At 39.8% G+C, this 24,783-nt stretch overlaps 1 protein-coding gene across 12 annotated transcripts in view; it reads left to right on the top strand.

Annotated features, from left to right (window-relative positions):
- Positions 1-24,783, top strand: part of PLCB4 (phospholipase C beta 4) — a 420,803-nt gene that overhangs the window by 307,984 nt on the left and 88,036 nt on the right. For all 12 annotated transcript variants that reach the window (XM_053890434.1, XM_053890428.1, XM_053890431.1 and 9 more), the window contains 8 exons: positions 475-528; positions 6,461-6,542; positions 7,491-7,591; positions 8,212-8,269; positions 15,176-15,284; positions 19,870-20,080; positions 21,505-21,598; positions 24,498-24,577. In XM_053890434.1, coding sequence (XP_053746409.1) covers positions 475-528; positions 6,461-6,542; positions 7,491-7,591; positions 8,212-8,269; positions 15,176-15,284; positions 19,870-20,080; positions 21,505-21,598; positions 24,498-24,577 — 789 coding nt within the window. The remainder of the gene's footprint in view (positions 1-474; positions 529-6,460; positions 6,543-7,490; positions 7,592-8,211; positions 8,270-15,175; positions 15,285-19,869; positions 20,081-21,504; positions 21,599-24,497; positions 24,578-24,783) is intronic.

Raw genomic sequence — 24,783 nt, forward strand, 5'->3', positions numbered from 1 at the left:
TGACCTGAGCCGAGATCAGTTGGTTGCTTAACTGACTGAGCCACCCAGGCACACCCTTAGTAGAGATTATTAAGGATGAGGCCAGTCACCAAGTAAGTACCCACAATTTGTTTTGCTCAGTGCAAGCACCCAATTTTCTAATTCATCCAGGGTTGCTGAGAAAAGTACAGAACTCCCAGTTAAATTTAAATTTAAGACAAGTAATAGTTCTTTCGCATAAGCATATCCTGTGCAGTATTTGGAACATACTTGTAAAAAACATTATTATTTTTCTGAAGTTCTAATTTAACTGAGAGTCTTGTATTTGTATTTGCTAATTGTAACAGCCATAAATTCATCTCACAGTGTATTATTGTCTCTGACCTTCAGAATAAATGTTCTTTGTTTGAATGAACTTTCTTTTAAAGTTCTTACCTGGATTGAAGTATTCCTCTTAAGAAACATTAAAACAGTGTTGTTACCGTTGTTTTCCAGCTGGATGAAATTGGCATTTATGACCAACACAAATGGTAAAATTCCAGTTAGGAGGTAAGTCGATCATTCCTGTCTGTATTTCATACCCTGGGTCGACCCTCATGATACCAGACCAAAGAGAGAGCCCTTCACAAGTGATTGTTAAATGCTTTCACTAAAGATATTTCTAGAAGCTTATTTTAAATCACTCCATCAAACGCTGTGTTCAGTTTGTAAAAATCATTTGTGGATGTAAACTTGCATTTTTCCTCACAATGGGTAGCATTAACTCTGCTTTGATGAAGAACGTCCGAAGATGTATCAGTATTCTTTGTATCTTCAAACAAGTGGGCTTTGAGGATTTTAATGTCTTTCGTCTACTTGCCCTAAGCAACCATTTGCTAAAATTAAAGAAGTTGTATTGTGCACCTGTAGCAGAAGTGTATATAGACTGTGTCTTCAGAAGTGTGGTGCCTCTGGACAGTGCTGCTTGTTCTGGGCCTTGCTGTTCCTCTGGTGGCCAGAGGGAAGGGGGAGGTAGACTCCTTTGGCTTCTTGCCACTTGATCTCTAGGTGTACCATTGCTGACACCACACACTCTTCAGAACTGTCACTTTATCCCCTCACTCTGCCCAAGTTAACAGTGACAATGAAAAAACAATGGCAGTAAAGCCTGAAAGGAATCAAGAAGGAAGGAAAAAAAATGAAAACATGAACAAGATGTGTCTTCCACATGGGTTCTTTAATACTTAAGCTGGTATGTTTCTCCCTCTGAGGATTCCTCATGCTTCCCTCTTTTCTGCCTCTCTACTCCCTCTCTGGTGTTAGGATTTGCTAATGGTCTGTGGGTACACCCGGAAGCTCTTGAGATGGCAGCAATAGGGATTATTTACCAAACTCCCCTGGTATCTTTTTGGCTGGCATTTGTGTAAGCACTTCATGGAAATTTCTGAAGCTGGAGTGGGCATCATCTGTCCACATGAAACCAGGAGTGTGTTTGGATTCATAAGCCCAAGCCCACAGCCTGAATTAGTCCCGGGTTTCCCGGATACCAACCCATTCTTCTAGGATTCTCCAGACTTAGGTTGATGTTGACTTCCTCTCTGGATACCACTTTAGCAAAGAAGCCAACAGAAACAGCAACAAATAAAAACCAGAGCTACTAGGTAGAATCTTGTCTTAGAACTGCCCTGTCTTTCAGAGATGAAGTGAACAGGTCCCCAGCTGCATCGCATTTGAGCAAGCGCATTTGAGCAGTGGCTTGCTGATCACACTTAGCCATTTCTGACTTTTCTCCATCTCCTTCTCTGCCAGGCACTTCATTCTGCCTTGACATTTCCGTTCTGTTTCCCCATGAGGTTATGACTATACTCTCTCAAAATCGTTCTTTTCGCGTTTAACAGAACTGTCCTAGAAGTCATCATTTTTCTTAATTCTGTGTTCTGTAACAGCCCATGTGACACGACAGAAATATCAATGAGGAAATTAAAAGCATATGAATCATAAGACCATGGACAGTATTTTTACTTAACCTTTTATTGAGAGCTTACCAAGTTGTAGACCTTACACATGTGTTATGGTCTTTACAAATCAAGATGTAGGATTCTCTGCTTTTTGTTAACTTACTAGCAAATCAATTTTGTGTCTACTCTAGAAAAAAGTAGACCTTAAAACAAAAACAAAAAACCCAGTTAGCACCCTTGATTGATAATTGTTGGCAAAGATACTTTACACTGATCTTTATTTCACTTAAAATCCTTTGCTCTGCAGGGCACTTGGGTGGCTCAGTCGGTTAAGCATCCAACTTCATCTCAGGTCATGATCTCATGTCCCGTGTGTTCGAGCCCTGCGTCAGGCTCTGTGCTGACAGCTCAGAGCCTGGAGCCTGCTTCAGATTCTGTGTCTCCCTCTCTGTCTCTGCCCCTCCCCTGCTCACACTCTGTGTCTCACGCTCTTAAAAATAAATATAAAACAAAAAATTTAAAATCCTTTGCTCTGTTGAGCAATAGCAGGACAATTATTTTAATGTATCCCAGCATTCTACAGCTAAGTACATTTTTCTTTAAAATTTTTCTTTAAACTTAGCACAGACAGCAGTGTGAATAGAAATGTATATTGGATCTGTTTTTACATGCTTTACTGTCCTGCTTTCTCTTCCAAGATAAGGTTCAGGAAATGGACGAAGTAGAAACACATAGATTGCAATCAAAGCACTTCTAACTAGCAATTCTGGTTTCATTTATACGTATCCTACTAATCAAGCCATTGTTAGACAAGATTGGAAGTCTTTTATGATTTCAAAGATCTTTATCTAGCATGTTCACATGCAAAATTATTACCATCCTTATGTCGTTTTCTTTAGCTCTCTTTGACATGAACTCTTTGGTGCCTGCCAGTATTAACAGGTGTTTGACACAAGACATCTGTTATTTGGGGGCAGTTTGTTAAAGTTGATGGAGAATTGATAGCAAGCCAGAAAAAAGCGGTAAGTCTTCTGGTAGATGAGCTGCCAAGGGCTAGGTGGAAAGTGTTCTGAATGTTTTAATGGATATGAAGAGTAAACACTTTTAAAATGTCATTTTATCACTATCATTCTGGAGTTCCTAAAATGGAAACTATTACTATAGTGTGCATGCTGTTAAAAAGGGTCTGGCTTCATAGTCGTTACATACCTTGGGAATGGCCCCTGCTCTTGAGTATTAACCAAAATATAATATCCAGGAAGTTGCAGGAATGATTAATGAAGAAAGTCTTAACTCTTTATCTCCCTCTTTTCTTTCTATGTACATAAACTTGCACAGTCTGCTTTTCTCTCAAACCTACAAACTCCTACTCAATTTATCTTCTCACCTAGACCAAGGCTTTTGAAAATCACTCTTTTCTTTGCCATTTCTTATTCCTTGTAACCTGGAGTTGGAACCAATGGCTAGAGTCGGGAAATAGTAGCCAGACAAAAATTATGGGCTGTGGCAGGAAGTAGTCTTAAAAGAGATCGTTGTGTTAAAGAGGCAGTCTGAGAGCCTCAGGTATGATCATGGTAGCCCAACTCCTATGTAATCTGTACATGTCCTGAAGTCCTAGTTTTTCAACAAAGTTAGTAGGATTCTGCTGAGGCTTCACTCCATGAGTCTGACCTGAGTGTTTCAAAAAATGGTGTTAAAACCATGGAATGGATTGTAGGCCCATTGAGGACAAAGAAAGAGTGAGACTCCCTTGGTTTTTTCAGGATCATTTCTGTCTTTATCACCTGTAAAGGCTGGTTTCATTTATATGTACATGAACATCGAATTGAACCAGGACTCTAATAGGACTGGGCTCCACTCAAGGTTATTTGCTTTTGTAGCATTTCCTTTGGGGAAGGTGGTTTATTATGATTCAACAAAAACTCATTGAGTATCTGTTAGCCATGAAGCACTAACCTGTATTCTGTGGGTGTGAGGCTATATATAAGAGTTGAATAAATCACAGTCCTTTCTAAATACTCTCCTACGAAATGCCTATGATGGTATGTAAAAATGTCCCCAGGTTGTGATAAATGTGTTTCTTGCAGGACCCTGTTAAAGGGTATTCTGCTGGGCCTCTAATGTAACCGGAAACTCTAAGAATTCACCTTTGTGCCACAACCCACCCCCCCAGCTTACCTCTGAGTGAATCCATTTTAAGGCCCAAGGCTGATTCTGATAGCTGCCTGAAGCAAAGGCAATAAAGGCACTTTATTAGATAGACCAGGGGAATGGTCTTTTCAACTTCCTTGTTTCTATTTTCCATCCTGGGTTTGGTCTCCGTCAGAATGAGGTGAGCAAATCCATGGTGACATTGCCCAGCCCAAGCCCCCTCAGAAAAGAAGGCCAGAGAAAGAGCCCCTATGGCCATAATACCATTTCTCACCTTTATTTCCTGTGCAGTCATGTTGTTGGGCTCTGACTTTGCCCTCACTAGTATATCCCTACATGGACTTCTTTCTCTTCTGGCACTGGACACCCTAATTCCTTCTTTTTCTCTCTCAATCTGTTTACCTGCCCCCTAGCCCCAAGTGCTAATGCATAGACCTCCTCCTCCCATGAGACATTCTTGTTCTACTTCCTGTTCATGTCTTGGTACTTCAACAAGCTCTAGCCAAAAGATTCTATTCCTATAGTCTCTTCCTTTCCTCCCTACCCTCCAACCCACACCCAGAAAGGCTCAGGCCCTGTACCTGCTACATTCATGACCACATCAATCAGTTTTCATGTCGTTTTTCAGGCCTATCCACCCTAACCGAAGCTTGAGTTCACTGAGATACCCTTGAGGTTGCTGTACAAACAGTTTCTTCCTGTCCCAAATCTGGGGATGCTGGGGCCTGTAGCTCTCATGTTAACACATACTTAAAAAAAGAGAGAGAGATTGAGAACACTGATTAGCTACTTTCCTGTTTTATAAAGGTCAGGTAAATTGCTTCTCACCCCAATTCAGTGCATGAAAATTCCATGAACTAGAGAAGTGGAAAATGTGGACATAACACCCTGTATCCTAGAAACTGGTTTACTTGATGTCAAACACATATGCTCTACCATGTCTGTAGATTTGTTAAAGAGAATCCGTGGGCCTCCCTATACTTGAATACAGCTGTCTCAAGCGCTCTTAAAAATGTACTTCTAAGTATTCTTGGACTGAGTATGAAACAACAAAGCTTTGAATGAACACATAACAACTCCTTTACCTAAAGTTAGATCTTCCCAATCTATTTTGGGAAGTTGTATTCTGCAGTTGAAGAGGTGCGTTTTCCCACTCATCAAGAATAGTTGGAGCTTAGTGCTTGCATTTGGAGCTGGCCTCCACTTAATATGAATGGCGGAGTGCATGACAGGGTTGGGGCGTGGGGAGGCACTGCTACCAAGCTCCTTGTGCTCACACCAAAGGCATTCCGAAGCCAAGCTTCCCAGATGAAAGTAAGCTCTGTCCTCAGGTTGGACTTTTGAAATTAAAGTTTCAGTTATGGTGACAGCTTACCTGGGCTTCCAATCACAGAATAAAGGAAGTTTCCTTTGGTTGGCTAAGGCATGGCTCAGAGCCAAACATGAATTCTAGGGTGCCAGCTTGACACCTCACTGGGTCATTCTGAATGCCATCAACACATTTCTCATAGGAAATAGGCTCGACGCACACCATCCTAGTTAAAAGGCAGCATCGTTATTTAAAATTACCTTGTGTCAGGGGAAAGCCAAGATTCTGTGGAAACATTGAATAAGTGTTCACCTAACTCCCCTCCCACCACACCTTTGCTTTTTCAATAAACGTCCTAAGCCTTGAGGCAGCTGGCACATCAGAGTAGTTCAACCGTACTTAGCTCAAAAAATTTTTTTTTCAAAATATGTCTGATAATGCATGTCTGCTATAGTACCAAGGCATCAGGGCCATCACCAGCCTAGACTGACTTCTTAGGGGACTACTTTTTTTCCCCAAACCTATATAGTGTCAACATGAGGTTTTATTCTAGACTTACTGTCACATCTGCCATATTCCTCTTCCCTGAGAAAGAGGAATTGTTTTTGTCCATTGTCCATTGTCATTGTTTTTGTCCAACAACATGTATCTCCCAGGGCTTTTGGGGGGGGGGCGGGGTGGAGAGGTGAGAGAGAGAGCGTGAACAGGGGAGGGGCACAGGGGATCTGAAGCAGGCTCTGTGCTGACAGATGTGGGGCTCAAACTCACGAACCCTGAGATCATGACCTGCGCAAATGTCAGATGCTTAACCCACTGAGCCACCCAGGCACTGCTCTCCCAGGGGTTCTTGTGTTCACAATCACCAGGGAGACAACTGTCTTAGAATCAAGTTGCCTCACTAGCAGAACCAGAGGGATATTGCAGGAGAGAGTTAGTGAAGTGAAAAACACCCAGAAATGAAAACGAATTGTATTTTCCTTTCCTTTCTCCACCCCCCGTCCCACATCCCTAGTATTTCTTAGATTTTTGCCTCCACGAAATTAGAATTAACAATAACTTGACTTTTCTTTATTTTCTGCCCTAGTATTACTAGAACCTTTGCATCGGGGAAAACAGAAAAGGTGATCTTTCAAGCACTCAAGGAGTTAGGTCTTCCCAGTGGAAAGGTATTTATTAGTTTAATTATGTGTTTTGTAAAACGATTTTGTCTAGTTATGTTCTCATATGTAATAAGCCAGATTATTTATGTAACACTGATCTCATTTAGATTCAGAACTAGTTTCAGTCACATATAGTACAGGTAATTTTCTCCTTCCTGCCTGCCTTTTGTTCCCTGGGCATTTAACCTAAATGTTTCCAAATTCAAACAGTGTACTTCAAAATGTTTTTGTCAGTTTCATTAAGAAAAAGAAATGTCAGCAAGGCTACTCTTCTACACAGCTGGTGGGAAGCTTATTTTCAAGAAGCCTGTCCACATCGCCTCGACCAAGCACAATGTCAGTGTTCTTCAAGGTGGCTGTGGGGTACTTTGTAAAGCACTCCTCCCTACACAAACCATTTGTGTTCTTGGCCCCTTGGATTTAGAGTATTTGAAATTAATTGATTGACTGCAAGAAAGATTTAAGCCTGTTCCTACTTTAACAAATCCTACTTGAAATACAAACTGCAGTATGTGAAGGAAAATTTTATGTGGTTGTCCTGAGCTCCTTCATGTGGTCTTGTGAAAATTCATAAGATAAGCATAAGTAAACACTGGCTTTGATTTATTCAGCAGCCTTTAGGCAGGCACATGATTTTCTCCATAGTGGAGAGAAAGAAGAAATGTTTCTTTATATTTTATGGGGTGTTGCCCAGAGCAAGCCCAGCCATAGCCAGTGTTTGAACCCACAGATCACGGCCACATGGTAATAAGAGACGCCCATTTACACATGCTGGTGTGCTGGCAGGATGGCCCGGCCACAGTTGGACTTGGCCTTCTGGCTTCTGTCAGTAAGAGTCAGAGATTGAGGCCCTGGGATCCCAGGTGGTCATTGCTTTGCTTCATGATCCTGTGGATTCTTTGCCTTCACGAGAAAAATGTGGCAGGAGTTATGACACCCTCTTGTTCTTTACAGAATGATGAAATCGAGCCTGCAGCATTTACTTATGAAAAGTTCTATGAACTGACACAAAAGATTTGTCCTCGAACAGATATAGAGGATCTTTTTAAAAAAATGTAAGTTCCATTTATGGAGTTCTTGTCCTTTTAGATTTTTAAGACACCTTTTTGTCATAATATTTTAATATACTGTGTTGAGAGTCTGGAGGAGTATCTAGTCAGGGTTACATTTTCAGCCCTTAGTTTATGACCGTAAAAGTTCACTCTGACTTTTTGAGAAACTTTTACAAAAATTAATGGCAGCACCTGGAACTATCCCCCCCGCCCCTTGCATTGGCTTTACTAACTACCTACAATTTTAACCTGCTCCTTTAGGTATTAACCCATTATGTGAACTAACTAGATTCAATTATGGAATGTTATTATGTCGTTGAAAAGTTCATTCATTCCAGTTATTTCAAATGGATGACTTACATGTTGTTTTGAAAAATAACATCTTTTGATAATACTAAAGAAGAATTGCAGACATTTTCTGAGCTAATGGGAGTGTTTTCTTTCTCTTGTTGGGTTGTTTGTTTTGTTCTTACGAACAGTCTCTGGCCATTTTAAGAGTGCACCACTACCTCAGGGTTAGAAGATAAGTTTAGAATTATCATCAACAAATGTCAACATGTAAATCGTACCTACTTGTAGCATCATATACAAAAACTTACTTTTTCTAATAAATTTCTTTTCAGCAATGGAGACAAAACTGATTATTTAACGGTAGACCAATTAGTGAGCTTTCTAAATGAAGTAAGCTTTTTCATACATTAACTCCATAAAGTCTGTGTGCAGTGGCTTGCCTCCTCCAGTGTCCCCATTGCATGTCCGCATCATATGCCCGCATCATATGCCCTTATTCGCTTTGCTTCTGACCTGCTGATCTTTCCAGATGGCTTTCTTTACCAGGTGCAAAAATCAGCTGCTGCTCCTGTGTGTCCATGCGCTTCCGACACGTTGGCTTTGCACACTGCTTTTTTCTGTTGGTTTTCTCGCTATGATGTGTAGCTCTGGTTCTTTGTGTGCGTGTGGATTTTATAATATATTCATTTAATTAAATGTGTCTGTGTTTTTGCAAGATGATATTGAAGGTACTTTTTTTTTTCCTATTGATCTCATTAGAGAATGGATTGAGATTACCACACTGTAGTTGGATTCTCCATTGCTAACTTTTTCTCATACCTTTGCATGGACTGGAAAGCTTTATTTTTGTCTTTTAATGGATTGCATGTAAGGACAGTATGTAGGTTCAAATAGAATATTTTGACAACAAGCACAACACTGGAGTTCCTGGGTGAAAATATAGTACATACTAGGCCAATTAGATTGCAGGTTAAATTTTTACATTTTATTTTTATAACAAGCTTAGGGCTCATTTTAGAATATGATTCACTTAACAACCAAAACTGGTTGACAACATTTGCTTAAGCACAAGAGAAAAATATATTTTAGAACACGTAAAAGTTGCAACTTTTCTTACAGCTAAAATTAACTTTTTTTTCTTTATGAACGTAGAGAAGAATGTTCTGTTCAGTGAAACCCCTTGAAGTTTTTGCTAATCCAAAATGGAAAATATACTTTTTTTCTACCACATTAATAAGTTTCAGTGAGGAATGGACAATGTATTTTTGTTTCAAAGCAACTTTTAATATAATTTAACCATTATACCATATAAAAAGAAAATATTAGAAGAGAGAGTATCATGCCGGACAGGAGGTATTGCCCCAAAGAACAGGCAACAGGCAGGCTGTGATTTGCCAGGATGTAGAGACAAATCACATCTTTGCCAATGGGCTTCTCTTTTCTTGCCTTTTTAGGACTTACGGGCTCCCAGTTTGCAGGGTTACCCTTTCAAAGCTCTGATAATGAGAGCCTAAAAGCCCATGTGCAGGAAAGACTAACCACTCCGTTTATCAGCACAGATGCCTCACCTCCACTTTTAAATAAGCCTTTCAGTACAATACAATATTTATTTTACTTGAAAACATTTCAAGTCTTTCCACCCCACTAGTTTTTGGTCATGCGAATACTATGTTTATAATCTTTACCCAGATAATATCCACATTCCTGTGCCACCGTTGCTCAAGTTGCCTTGCTTTGTTTCCTTAACTCCTTCCTCCTCTCCTTTATTTTTAAGATTTATTGTTTTATTTCTCTCAGCTTCTTCATGCACTTGGGGTCACTGATCATCTTAAGTTTTGGTGAGATGGGCAGGAATATCTTGCTTTTTGCTAAAGAAGGAAGGCCTTTTAGAGGCATGGACAAAATTTACATCATTAGTTTGCTGCTTCCTAAAAACAAGGTCTCTTGCACACTCTGGGATGAACTGACACCCAGCCATCTATTAAACATGACAGAGACTTTTCTATGTGTGTCACTGTGAAAATAAAGAGTTCTGAAGTCTTGAGGTTAGGTGCTGTGTTCATGGGCTCTTAAGGCTTTCCCCTTAGGGGTTGTTTTTGTAAACCTACCCAGTAATCACTTGCAATTCTTGCAAGTCTAAGATATAACATTAAATATTAAAAGATGTAATCATCCGTACATTCTGCCATCCAAACTCTTTCTTAAAATGCTATTAGTTGATAAACTTTTATACATTGCTATCACAGGGGCCATTAGCACTCATTGGTTCTTATATTTTCTTCTGTTTGGCTTTTCATTCACAGTAAGGAAGCACCTTTAATTTTGAAATGGGACAGATGGAATCAGTGGGATTCTAGATTTTGTTAGATCATAAAGACTACAAGATGGTCCAGGAAAGTGTGCAACCTTTATTTTTAATCAAACTGTCTGCCTGAATCTCTTCCTTTTCTGTCCTAGTGAACTGAATTGGAAAGACTAGATAGAAATCTGAATGTGTCCTTGAAGAAGTTTGTGAAACTTAGAGAACATTCTGCCAGCTCCTTGCAACCTCTCTTTTGAGTCCTACAGTGACCCCCTCTTCTCTCTCCAGAACCAAAAGCACCCTTAAGGTAGAGCACCTTTGAAACCCATAATGAAAGGAGACAACATTGACTCAAGAAGGAAGCAGGCATTGCAGTGTAAGGGTCTATGGCTCCAAAAGCTTAGATCTAAACTTTTTCAAAATTCCTTAGCCATATAGTGTCAACAAGCCATAATTCAATATTGTATTAGAAGCCCCAGATTATGCAATAAGATAGGAAAAATAAATGAGTCTACTGAATACAAGAAGATGAGGTCCTACTCATTATTTGCAGATAATGATTGGGTACCCTGAATATCAAAAACTGTCAATTAGAAAGCTCTTTGAATAAGAGTTCAGCAAAGTAACCAGAGAAATGACTGATAATGCGAAAATCAGTAGACACACACACTAGCATTAACCAATTAGAATAGGTAATAGGGAAAAAAGTCATGCTGCCTCCCACCACTTTCGAGCTTGTAAATCCTTTTACTCCTTAGATGAAATTTTATGTTCAGTGTGCTAACATGTATCTCCAGGAAGCTGTAATGATAAGAGAGACTACTGGCCACTTACTACCTTGGTCACTATGTAGGGGGGTTTGTACCACCCCCTCCCTATCCATGTCATAAATACCTATTGGCTTTTCATTGGTAGCTTTAGACCTGCTTCTCATCTGCTTCTCAGTATCTCTTTATTCATTGCTCCCCAAAGTGTGATCTGTGGACTAGAAGCAGCAGCATCCTGTAGGAGCTTGTTAGAAATGCAGAATCTTGGGTCCCACCCAGACCTACTGAGTTGGAATCTGCATTTAACAACATCTCCAGGTGATTTGTCTTTACCTTAAAGTTTGTGAAGCACTGTCCTAATAGATTATCTAGATTCCTTCTTGGAATGCTTAGCATGAATGGGAAGAATGTGAGAGCGTCATATACCTTCTGTTACTTCTCCATAATGGATTTAGTCATGGAAATTCACGACTCAGATCTAAAATTTTGCCACAGCTGTGTCTCTTGGTCCCATCAGTGGACCAAGAGAAACTTTTCCTATTTTTTGAAAATAATAAACCAGAGTCTGGGAGAGCTGGTAGAAGGGCCCACTGTGAGCTGCCATTTGGTTAGATACTGCTCCCAGCTCAGGTCTCTATCTGTGGTGGGGCTGATTCATGTCCCTGAGCTTCAGTTAATTTCACCTCTCTTTGCCTGTTTCCAATAAGAAGCTAAATTGATTTCAGTTATCTTCATTATCTCACAAAGATGATAACTGAGAGGGCAGGGCTACAGAATTGGGAGATGCATGGAGGGCTGGAGAGAATAGATCAAAATGAGGAAAAGAGAAAAAAAGTCTTAGATGACAGTAATAATCCAGAATTAGCTTTATTGTTGCTAGTGATCTGCACCCCTTCCCCCTCCCCCCGACCTCACACCCATTATATGATTACCTTAGGGCTAAACCTACCTGTTTCTTTGTTTGTTTGTTTTTATTTTGCAGTTGAAAGAATATAGGAAAGGGCATGAGATCTCTTTCCATTGACAATGTCTTTATTCTTGAATACATAGACACAGAAAGAGAAGGAGGTGTTTCTTAGTCTTATGGGTAAGCCTACCCTTGCAAATTATTCCTTCATCTTCTTTATATCTCTTCTGAATATTTATTGTCAACATCCATCTCTCCCAATTCTGTTGGGATAAAGCCAATGGATGCCTTTTCTCAATAAGAGTAAAGACATAATAATTGAGTAATGATCACTGTCTCCCCATTCACATGGGCACAGTTCTGTGATCTATTTTCAGAGGCTGTTGACATCACTTAACAAAGCTCTGGACGTCCAGGGGTGAATGTCCTAGGTACACTGCTTCCCCTGAATCCCCACTGAAAACAGATGATCCCTCAGAGTTGTGAAGCATTTTCCACACTGTGCTTATGTCCATGTGGAACTCTTCTGCAACCTTATTACTCTGAGGTCACCTGGAAATTATCTTTTCCCTCTTTGTTTTTTCATATAAAAATTATAGTTTTGTGACTCTAATGCAAATCTTATTATTTGCTTCCTTGTCTTGGATTATCCAGAATCCACCGTGCTTCCTTTTTGAAACATGAAAATTTTAGTGAAGCAGACAGTTACGTTATCTGGTGGAGCAGATGCAAATACAAAGGCAGTTTCATACTGTCTGCTTTTAATGCTTATTTCCTGCAAATTTACAATTAGGGGCTTATGATACAGCCGTTTTAGGGCTTGGTTTTCCTAGCTTTTGCTTCTGACAGGCAGGATGTTCTAGTGGATATCATGCTTTGGCACTAAATTTTAAGACGGTTTGATAAGAAGGACATCTCAAACATTTAGCATTCTATCCTTGCAGGACTTAGGTGTTTTTTTGGGGGGGGCGTATTGTTGTTGTTTTACTCTTCTGCAAATATGTTAAAATGCATACTTTTACACATTAGAACAGTGTTTCTTAAACTTGAACACGTCAAAATCACCTGGAAAGCTCATTAAAACACAGATTCACAGGTTCCACCCCAGAGAATCAGATCTGGTAGGTCTTTGGTGGGGGCTGAGAGTCTGCATTTTAACTCCCAGGTGCAGGAGATGCCACTGCTGCTGCCATCAACAGATCACACTACAAGTATTAGTCACACAGGGCTCATGTGCACATACACGCATATAAAAAGTACAGAGGAGCATCTGGGTTTCCTCTCCTTTCCCTAACTTAATCTCTTCTCTCCCCTCCAGCTTACTCTGTTCTTTCTCTCACTTTTTTAATTCATATGGATTTGCCCCATCATCTCCATGAGTCCAGAATTCCTACCAACGAGCACATCTTTAAACCAAAAGCTTACTTTGAACAAAGAGAAATCCAGTGGCCAACCATGAGCATAACTGCAATGGAGTCTAAAAAGGACCTTTACCTCCACATCCATCTTCTTCCGTGCTGTTATTTACAGGGACGGGAGAAGAAATGTGCCTAGAAAGAGCTTTTTGTTCGTTCGTTTTTTTGTTTGTTTTGAAAACGATGCATTCTCACCAGAGGGGTGGTGCTTGTCATCTCCTTGAATAGTGGGCTCCAGAGTTGCATGATGCCCATCCGTTTCATAAATAAGATTGTAGCATGCCTTCACGTGCCTGGCATTCCACGGTCCACCTCTTAGTTTCTCTCTGCATACCCCATGAGTTTTGTTTCTTATGGTTTCAAGGCCTGTTGTTACTATAACAGTTTCTGCTCTAGCACATGCATGGATGTGAGCTGTTATGAGCCGTAATTTCTTAGATTACAACAGAAGCATGCTTCATTGGGATAAACTGACCAAAAGATAACAATTCCTTTTGAGTTAACACTCTTAACTGGGTGAAGAGGTGGGAGGACCAGAATAGGCTAGGCCACAAGTGCTTGAAGAAATTACATCACATGTGTTCCGTTGGCCAACAGCATTCATTCTGTGTTGCCCACTTTTTCAAACGTTCATTTCAAAACAAATGGGGAAGGGAAATCCATATGAACTTTGAACAATTGTTTCTTAAATACTTCTCAGTACTGTTTCTCAAAGTCTGTGCATATATTTGGGTAAAGAATTATTGTCAAGGTTCTACCTGTTGACCAGGTTTCTTTGCTCACATCTGCTTATCTGCCATTATTTCCACTGAAATTATATATTTGACATATGGCCAGGGTCACAGTGTTTTGTTCTCTGATCCACGGTGAACGATAAGGAAGTTTAATGGACCCACTGTCTCCAGATATAGGCCCGCAGACACAAATACAAAAGATTATAGCTGAGTCAGTAAATTGGACTTTTTTCACCACTGCTGTGAAAATTTGGATGTCAGAACTCCAGAAATAGTATAGCTCCTGGTGCCCCATGTACTACCATGAGCATCCAGGTGTTGCTTTGAAAAGCATGGTATTACCAGCATCCTCATTGCCTTAATCATTCATGGACTGCCCCCCGCCCCATCCCCAGAGAGTTTTTTCAGAGCAAACAGAGTTCTAGTTCATAGTGAAAAAGACTTTATGAACTACTGATATTCAAATACAGATTTTCCATATTGTCGATAATGTATACATATCCTTGTGCTGATTGTCATCATTATTATAATTTGTTCGATTTGATAAATATTTACTCAAGAAAATGAAGTCTGCAGACTGCCCAAGAAATCTTTTGTTTATGTAAAAAATATATATATAATGAAAATGAAATACTAACCTTAGGGATTTTAACCTTATGGGTTTTTTTAGCCTTAGGGTTTTTTTTTTCTTTTTGTTACTGTTGCTATTGTTTTTCTTTTTTAGGCACTTAAATTAGTGTGTTAGCTATTTGAGTTATTTGGGGTTTTTTTTTGTTTTTTGTTTGTTTTTGATTTTGTTTTTGCTTCCCCACCCCACCCAAAGATTTTTTTATCTCACTTTTTGTAGATATGCCAAATTTTTTATCTGTGGTATGGAAACTAGAAGACCATACAACTGACATGCACACCATTTTATGTATCCTTTAGCTTTTGAAGGGAAAAAAAAAAGTATGTTCTATATTCTCTCTCTAGTTCAGTGAGGGAAACCAACAAAGCACTCCCAAATTTGGACTTTTTTGAAATATATTTTAGGGACAGTGAAATCCTATCTTTGTTAACTATAAATGTGATATTCTAAATATATCTTATTTTAGAAATTCTGTCCTTTAGTGATGTGTCATGCCCAAGGGTGAGAAATGTCAACCTAAATGGAGTTACTTTCTCATCGTAGCATCAGCGAGACCCTCGACTGAATGAAATTTTGTTCCCATTTTATGATGCTAAAAGGGCAATGCAGATCATCGAGATGTATGAGCCTGATGAAGATTTGAAGAAAAAAGGTAACACAAGTAAAAGAAGAGAATTTTCTTTATTAAAGAAAAGTAACAATATATGCAACTTTAAACATTCTTGGATTTTTAGTTAGACATATCTTTAAATGTTTTGGAGCTCCCTAGAGCCAAGGATTCTTAACAGACTGATTTTATTTTTTTCCTGTTCTGAGTCAGTATAAATTTTACTTACATCAGAATTTGCTCATGTTGCCTGAGTTATAAATGTTAAATTCACTGTATTAAACACATTATAGTGATGTTCTCCTAGTGAACTCTCTTGTTTTCTATCTTTAGTATTGCATAATGCTTAAAATGCAGTAATGCCCATCTAGTCTCTGTTTGCAATCCTGGAAAGAATTTCACTTCCTATAAAATTTATCCCTCCTGTTTTTCCTTTTTTGTTTTGCCAAGCCAAGTGAATTTTAATACATGATTTGGTGAGCCTTCTCATCATTAGGCTTCTGGTAGAGAAGACAAATGCAACTGATATGAAATTAAATAGTCAGAAATTAATTTAGCAAATTATTGGGGTTTCTGAACGTTTGCCTCCTTCAGTGAAACATTGGAAACAGTGTGCTGTCCATTCCAATATTTGACAAAGAAAAGGCATGGACAGGAAATTTAAGATCCATCTCATAGCAGTGGGAAGCACCCTCCAAGGACGGGAGAGATGATGCTAATTTAACTGGACAGGAAGTCCTGAGACAAGAGATACCTGAGCTAGAGCCTCAGCTTTGTGTCCCAGTAAAGAGTTGAAAAGAGATTCAGATTCAAGTTCTTTCCCTCCCATGTGCCCATGAGTATCATGGCCTCCATTAGTTCTTTTTTTCTTTGTATCTCAGTGAATGTGACTGAAAGGTTTATATATTCTCTGGACCCACATAAAACCTGTGGATACACTTGCTGGCCCACCACACCCCGTGACCCACCCTGGATATTTTTCCAAGTCAATAGAGTTTTCCCTTGATTGAAGATGTACACTTAAACTTTCTGCTAAGACCCCAAATACCTACTTTCAGCAAGAGTGCTTCATTACTTACCTCTTTGCCAGTTTTCTGAGTATTATCATTTCTGCTATATCACATGGAATTAAAGTAAAAGGAGGGGTGCCTTGATAGAAAATACAGCCTTTGCAATTTTGATTTGATTCTTGTTACCCTGTCACTATGTGACCTTGAGCAAGGGACTATATTCCTGGGCCTCAGCTTCTCTGCTTGTAACTTGTCAGGGTTCATTCAGTCATTCAACTAGTATTTAGCCCCTCTGCCTTCATTTCTTAAAGTGTATAGAGGGCTGACTGGGTGCCAAGCACTGTGCCAGATGTTGAGGATTCAAAAGTAAGTAAGGCAGTTGTGATCTGTTGAAGGACAAGGCCCAGAAGTTCCTTGGCAGTGTGATAAATGTTATGCTAGAGATGTGTCTTTCATTATTTCTAAAGTCCTAAAAGTCCATGAAATTACATTGACACATCTAAAACTCATAGCTTCATCATTTCACAAATGACAGAATCTAAGTTTAAAGTCTGTCATTATCAAGTATGATTGAGAATGTGGTGCACAAGGCATTCTTAGATATAAACTTCTGGGAGGAATGTAAATTGGTCTAAATAACCAGCTAGAATAATACTTTGGCAATAATTGTAAAATAGAAGATAGGCTACTCCTACCTCCCAGCCTTTCCACCTCCAGGTATGTACAATAGAGAATCACCCATATCTTTCCCAGCCCTGGATGTCAGAGGAAGTGCACTCATCCAGGCCAATGGCTTACGTTTCTTGTACACATATAGCTTTCAAATTCTCCACTCATAACCTCTGACTTCAACTACAGACCTATGATGGAAGTCTCCATTCAGATACTAAATGGGCCTTTCAAATGTATATGTACAATGAGTTTTGATTCTCCCTGCCCAAAGACCTGTTCCTTTCTCAGCCTGGAAAATGGTATCATTATTCACCCAAATCTTCAACCCCAAATTCGTGGAATCTTCCTTGACTTCTTTTTTCTTTCACATCACTTCTGATCCATCAGCAAAACCGACAAGATCTAGCCTCAAAATAAGTCCTGAATAAATCACTTCTCACCATCTCTGCCTTCATCAGAGTATCCAAGCCTACATCATGTCCTCTTAGACAATGCCAGTTGACTTTTAACTAGTCTTCTTTCTACTCAGTGGCATAGAGTTTATGCTCCACACAGCAGCCAGACTAAACCTTTAAAAACTCAATCCAATCACGTTATTCCATTCTTCAGAACCCGCCAAAGGCTTCCCAACACAGTAAAATCCAAAGTACTTAGCAAAGGGGCGCCTGGGTGGCTCAGTCGGTTAAGTGTCTGACTTCGGCTCAGGACATAATCTCCCGGTTCACGGGTTCAAGCCCCGCATCGGGGCTGTGCTTAACACAGCTGTGTTTGCCACAGCTGTGTCAGCTGTGCTGACAGCTCAGAGCCTGGAGCCTACTTCAGATTCTGTCTCGCTCTCTCTAACCCCTCCCCTGCTCACACTCTCTCTCTTTCTCTCAAAAATAAATAAACATTAAAAAAAAAATTCAAAGTACTTAGCAAAGACTTAAGTCCAACCAATGTAGCTTTTGGCTTCCTCTCCAGCCTCATTCCCAGCTACCTGTCCCCTCAGTCACACACTCCTACATCAAGGTCTTTGCATTTGCTGATCCTTCTACCTGGGATAGCATTCCCCAAGATGTGCATGTGACTTGCTCCCTACCTGTGAATGTGACCTCACAAGGGCTTTTGCTAGCCATGTATCTAATAGAGCATCCTGGTCATTCTTTATCACCTTCATTCCCTGCTTTCTGTTTCCTTCTAACACTTGTATAACATTATATTATACTTATACTTATTTGTTAATTTATTTCCCATAATATGTTTCATGAATGCAGGGCTTGTCTGTTTCTCCCATCACTTTATCTGTCTCAGTGCCTTAAAAAGTATTTGCTCTTAGGGGGCACCTGGGTGGCTCAGTCGGTTAAGCCTCCGACTTTGGCTCAGGTCGTGATCTTCCTGTTCTTGAGTTCAAGCCCTGCGACGGGCTCCGTGCTGACAACTCAAAAAAGTACTTGCTCTTAGAATGGCTGTGTGCCCAAGGAGGGCTGCACAAATTTTTATTGTAGTATGTTTTTATAGTTAGAAATTACCTAAATATCCATCAACAGAATAATGGACAATGAACTAGTATATTCATACACGGGCCTACCATGCGTTACACGTGCCCACCACAACGTACTACTACTATACACACTACTATGTTATTCAGGGAAAAATAAATCCTCAAGAGCTGAATAAGTTCAAGAAAATATAAAAAGAGCAAGTTGCATATGCAAATAATAAAATGTCTTTTATATAAGTTTTTAAATATTCACAGCTATCCATTGTTAGAATAAATGCATATGTAGTAAAGTTACAAAGCCGCTTTAAGAATGTTAAATACAAAAAGGAATGGTTGTCTACAAGGGAGCAGAAAGAGGGACTGGAATGGAGAGCAGGGACACAGGGTGCTGCAAAGGCATCTGTAATTATATATTCCTCTGAGAAATGTAAAGCAAGTAAGGTAAAATGTTACGAAGCTGTGGTGTAAGGGTCCATAGTTATTTATTATTTAATACATTATTATGTTCTTTTTTGCAAGCCTAAAATCAGTTCATAACTTGCAAATGCTTAGCTATAAACAAAAAGCTGAGGCAGTTGATGGTTGACAGAGTAAGAGATGGAGAGAGTTTTGTTTTGTTTTTTAAGTTTATTTGAGAGAGAGAGTGTGTGTGCACACATGCATGGGCCCAAGTGGGGGAGGGGCAGAGAGAGGGAGAGAGAGAATCCCAAGCAGCCTCCACACTGTCTGTGCAGAGCCCAATGCGAGGCTTGAACTCAAAAACCCCAAGATCATGAAGTTGAACGTTTAATGGACTGAGCCACCCAGGCACCCTGTGATGCAGAAATATAAATTGCTTCTCCTGAGAAGACCACAGGGACCTGCCCTATATCAGAAAAGTGTGACTGAAATGAACAATGGGGCTCTTGGGGCAATATTTCAATGCCTACTGCGTACTCTTCTCATCAGTCCCACACCCTATTTTGTAGGAGAAATGAATTGTTTAAACCCAGAAAGGCCATTAATTTCATCTTCAGTCCAGTGAGAACAGTAGTGCCCTACAGTTGTATATTTTCTACTTTTTTAGGAGCCCCTCTTGTAGGTATTCTCATTTACCATTCAGGACAATCCTGGAAAGCAGGTGTGGTCAGTATTTATGCCCATTTGACAGAAGAGGAGGTTGAGACCCAGGAACATAAGGCATGCGTGATAGAAGCAGAACTGACAAAGGTCCCCTTGACCCCTGGTCGCCACACCTGGAGCTGTGCTTCTGCGCTTAGGGAACCGTGTGCTTCTGCCGTCATACCTACAAAAGCCACCTGCCTGTGGAATGCATTAGGTTCCTTGTAGTGTGCAGCTCTGTTCAAGTTCTGAAGGATGAAGGTCCTTGGGGAAGAGACTGAGAAGAAGTTTTTACTCCTGTTCAAGCTGTCTCAACTCTGTATTTCAGAGCCATATGTCTACTAACTCTTGTTTTTTCCCCTAGGCCTCATATCAAGCGATGGGTTTTGCAGATATCTGATGTCAGATGAAAATGCCCCTGTCTTCCTGGATCGTTTAGAACTTTACCAAGAAATGGACCATCCTCTGGCCCACTACTTCATCAGTTCTTCCCATAACACCTATCTCACTGGCCGACAGTTTGGTGGAAAGTCTTCCGTAGAAATGTACAGACAGGTTCTCCTGGCTGGTTGCAGGTCAGAACCTCAGGACACCTCTTTTTTTTTTTTTTTTTTTTAATATGATGGCTTTCCATTTAATTTACTTTTTTCTAAAAAATAGGAAGTATTATTCAGCGTGAAAATTTTGGACATTTTTCCTTTTCTTTAATAGATTACGTTGGTCACATAACCTTGAAAAAGAACAGATAATCTCTGTTCCAGAAAGCTCTGGAATTCTCCTATGGGCCAAAAGATATTTTTTACTATAAATTTTTAAATATCCCCCCCTCAAGGGGCACCTGGGTGGCTCAGTCAGTTGAGCATCTGACTCTTGACTTCAGCTCAGGTCATGATCCCAGGGTAATGGGATCAAGTCCTGTGTCAGGCTCTCCACTGAGCATGGAGTCTGCTTAAGACTCTATCTACATCTTTCGTTCCGTCTCCCTCTGCTCCTCTCCCCAACTTGTGCACTCTCTCTCTCAAAATAAATAAATAAATAAATATCCCCCTCAAAATTGAAGGAAAAAAAACCCTATTTTAAGAAGTCATGCTAAGTTTCTTATGGCCGGAAGCAGTAGCAGATTTAGCTTTACTTAATGTTAAAAGTTCTAAAATGCCATTCTCTGAGAATATTATTGAAAATGGTTTTCCCTTTTATAGAAATTGGCAAATATTTGAGGTTTAAAATACAGCAATAATGCTGAAGGTGAAAAATAAGAAACTCAGTTACATTATAATTTTTTTTTTTTGTTATCAATAGCTAGTACCTTATTTTTAATGACAGTTTTTTGTGTTTGGAAATATTCTACAAGAAATTACCTACATCACCACTTCTATCTCTGAATACCTGACAAAATGAGAACATTTTCTTTCATGGCCAAAGCAGTATCATTTCATCTAACAAAATTTTAAAAATTATTTTTTCACATCATTTAAAACCTAGCCTATACTCAGATGTCCCCAGCTGTTCCCAACTGTCCTTTGTTGTAGCTTTGTCACAACTGGAATTTCATTCCCCCACTGATTATTATATCTCAAGTTTGTCTTAATCTCTGACAGTCCCTTTTTAATGACACCAACTCAGTACAGAATACAATGTGATTTTAACCCAAAAACTCCATGAAATAATCATTTCATTCCATTTTCTGCTTACATATTTTTTAAGTTTATTATTTTGAGAGAGAAAGAGAGCATGCAAGCAGGGGAAGAGCAGAAAGAGAGAGAATCCCAAGCAGGCTCATGCTGTCAGTGCAGAGCCTGATGTGGGGCTGAACCCATGAACCAGGAGATCATGACCTAGGCTGAAACCAAGAGTTAGATGCTTAACTGACTGAGGTATCCAGGTTCCCTCCATTTTCTACTTATATAAGAAAACAACTTATTTTGATGTCTGTTCTTTCAGTTTGCACACATTATTTTATGGTAAGGGTTCAATATTGTAATTTCACTCTGTTGCCCAGGTGTGTTGAACTTGACTGTTGGGATGGAAAAGGTGAAGACCAGGAACCAATAATAACTCATGGAAAAGCAATGTGTACAGATATCCTTTTTAAGGTAAGTTTTAAAATCACATAGCTGTAGTCTTTTCCAGATTATTGTAGAAATAGATGAAATGGAGAACACAAATTATTCATTTTCTCAAGCATTTTACTTTCATATTCCTTTCCTCTGGTTTTGAAGAGAAAGTCAAGAAGAAATGCTTTCTCTACTTAATAACACCATGAGGGTCCTACATAATGAGTTTCTCTGCCAGCATCCCCCTGATTCTAATTACTTTAAAAAGTCTTTCATTTTCTTTTCTGTTTTCTTATTTTGCATTATTTCTGAAGGACTTAAAATTGGCGTAAAAAATAAATAGGACACAGAAAATAAAATAGATTCTAAATAGCGCCTATAAGAGTAATAAAGTAAATGAGGTTAGAGTTTATGAGTGCTCAATAATAAGTCTTATAAACTGCCAAACCATACCACAAATGGGCCCCAAACTTTCTAGAATTCAGTGCAAGGAGACAAACATAATTCACAAGATTCAGAAAATAGAAACAGGGCTGTTGGTCCAAAGAAGTTGTTCCCAGTCCTGATGCCAGAGAGAAGACTTTTCCCCATGGACCCTCAAAGAGGAGAATCTACAGTTACATAAACAGGCATTTCAGTATTGGCCTTCTGGTGATTTCTCTGTACAGTTTGAAGGTTGGTTTCTTAGAATGCTCCTTAATATGCTCCATTGATAGCCTGCCAAAGGACAAGTTAAAAAAATGAAATTCCATAGTTGGCCAGTGCTGTGGTTGGCCAATATTCAGGTACATCCGTCTCTGTCAGTTTGGTGTAATTTGGAATAGTTATTTCAACATCTGCAGCATTGGTTCTCAACTCAGCTTACGTATGGAAAATCACCAGAGGTATTTATAAAAACAGATGCCTAGTCCGTATACCCATAACTTGATGCACACCATTTCTCTTAGCCAGATGCTGGTGAATTTTGAGCAGCAGTGAATTCAAGATTATGCTCCATGAGAAGGAATTACACTCCCTGAGAAGTACCAAGGGTATATTCAAGTGGGAAGCCATGAGTTTGCACAGCCAACCAAATTGGGAAGGGTTGACATCTTCTTTAGAGATTTAAGGAGCCCAATAAGGAAGCTTAGCTAAAAAGAAGGCTATTTCCTTTCAGTTTGGAGGTGAGCAAAGGAGAACCCATGAAAAGAGCCAAAATTCTCCTCAAGGAGTAATTCTTGCTCAGCTGAAATGGACAATCAAGGTCATAGACATTTTTACCAGGAAGAGAGTTTAAGCAAGAATAATTAATGAACCACCTTAGCCATAAGTGATGAGGTTTTGGAGTGGTGGTGGGATTCAGAGCCAATAGCCAAGAAAGAATTCTTGAGACATCTTTGGTGCAAAAAAGGTGATTTTATTCAAGTACATGAACAGGACCCATGGGCAGAAAGAGCTGCCTCCAGACCATGAAGAGAGAGTGATTGCATACTTGGGAGTTGGGGGGAGGTAAAATTAAGGGGAAGATTCCAAAGGATTTTCATTTGCTAAAGAAGACTCATGGGATACTGGAGGCTTAGCTGTTGTCAAGCTAAGGTTGTTTTCCCTCTAGCAAAGCATTTACATTAGGACAGTAGGGAGTTCCTGGAGAACTGTTACACTCGCCTGCCTCAAGTATTTGTCAATGGCCTGCAGGTTTTAAGGAAACGTAATTTTATATGCCATTTCCTCCTGCCTTTGTTTCCCACATCAGTAAGAATGCTCACTAAAATACTCCCCGGTTTATCTAACCTAAGGCATTATTGTTTCAACTGGACTTCCGGAGATTACTATTGTAAAATATTTTCTCATTTAACTGAATGATGCGATTTTCCCTGTGGTTAACTACAAGCCAGTTAGAATGTGGGGAGTTTTACCAAGTATGATGTTCTGGTTGTAGAAACATTAGTTTGAGGGGCGCCTGGGTGGCTCAGTTGGTTAAGCGTCCGACTTCGGCTCAGGTCGTGATCTCGCAGTCCGTGAGTTTGAGCCCCGCATCGGGCTCTGTGCTGACAGCTCAGAGCCTGGTGCCTGTTTCTGATTTGTGTCTCCCTCTCTTTGACCCTCCCCTGTTCATGCTCTGTCTCTCTCTGTCTCAAAAATAAATAAACATTAAAAAAAATTTTTTTAAAAAAAGAAACATTAGTTTGAAACCATGCTTTCTAAAGCCGAGAGCAAGACCAGCCATCTGTGGGAAGGACATGCTCAGCACATTCAAAGGTTATTTCAAATGACCAAGCTTCTAGTTCAGGGAGGGACATCTAGAACACCTGTTTTACCTCACATGTTGCTTGACCATGGAGAACCCCCACTTCCTGGTCACCTACCCCTCCAACCACTTTCATCAGGCTAATAGGAAACAGGGGATGTTGTAAATGTCGCATCAGTTCACAGGAATCTTCATCAAATTAATGAAATGTAGCCAAGGACAGACTCCCAAACACAGAAGAAAGCCAATAAAAGCCTCCGTTAATCCTTAGGTTATCACCAATACATTTCTCTTCTAGGCGGGAGAGGTGAAAGAGTGGTCTGCTGTGAAAATCGCTGTACCAAAACCTCACCTGCCCTTCAGCAAGAAAGGGAAACTCTGAACCTGTCTTGCCAGATTATCAAGCAAGAAGCCAGCATGTGATTTAGATGAAATTTCTTGTTCGTTACTAGCCCCATAATTTTAGAGAAGTCAGAGAGAGCTTTGCAGGGGAGGGAAGGGTCATTAACCATAAACTGGTCCCTGGGCTCTAACGAACCACAAGGGGACTCCACGTGTGAAAGTAACAAGATGAATGGGTTCTCCAGGTCTTATTGCCAGAATTGACTTTCTGAAAAGCTCAAATTAATAGTATCTGAATGGTTTCAGGTGCCTTAATTGTGTTGTTGTTGTTGTTTGCTCCTCTCTCATTTACACTTTTTATCTTTAAAGGATGTTATTCAAGCCATCAAGGAAACTGCGTTTGTCACATCCGAATATCCTGTAATTCTCTCCTTTGAAAATCACTGCAGGTATAAGGGTGCAATCTCCTCTAAGTATCTACTACCCATTCCCCACTCCGGCTCTCCATCTTTTTAAATAGCTGAACAGTTTTGTGAAATAGTAAGGACACTTGTTCTTATGCAAAAAAGAAAGAGGAAAAAAAACAAAAGGTCAGAGATCTGGACACCTTGTTCAAGGTTCCATTGAGTTGGAAGATTTGGCAGTGTACTTGATC

This window comes from Panthera pardus, unplaced genomic scaffold (assembly GCF_024362965.1).
Source record: "Panthera pardus isolate Hobbes unplaced genomic scaffold, ASM2436296v1 HiC_scaffold_25, whole genome shotgun sequence".
Lineage (NCBI taxonomy): Eukaryota > Metazoa > Chordata > Mammalia > Carnivora > Felidae > Panthera > Panthera pardus.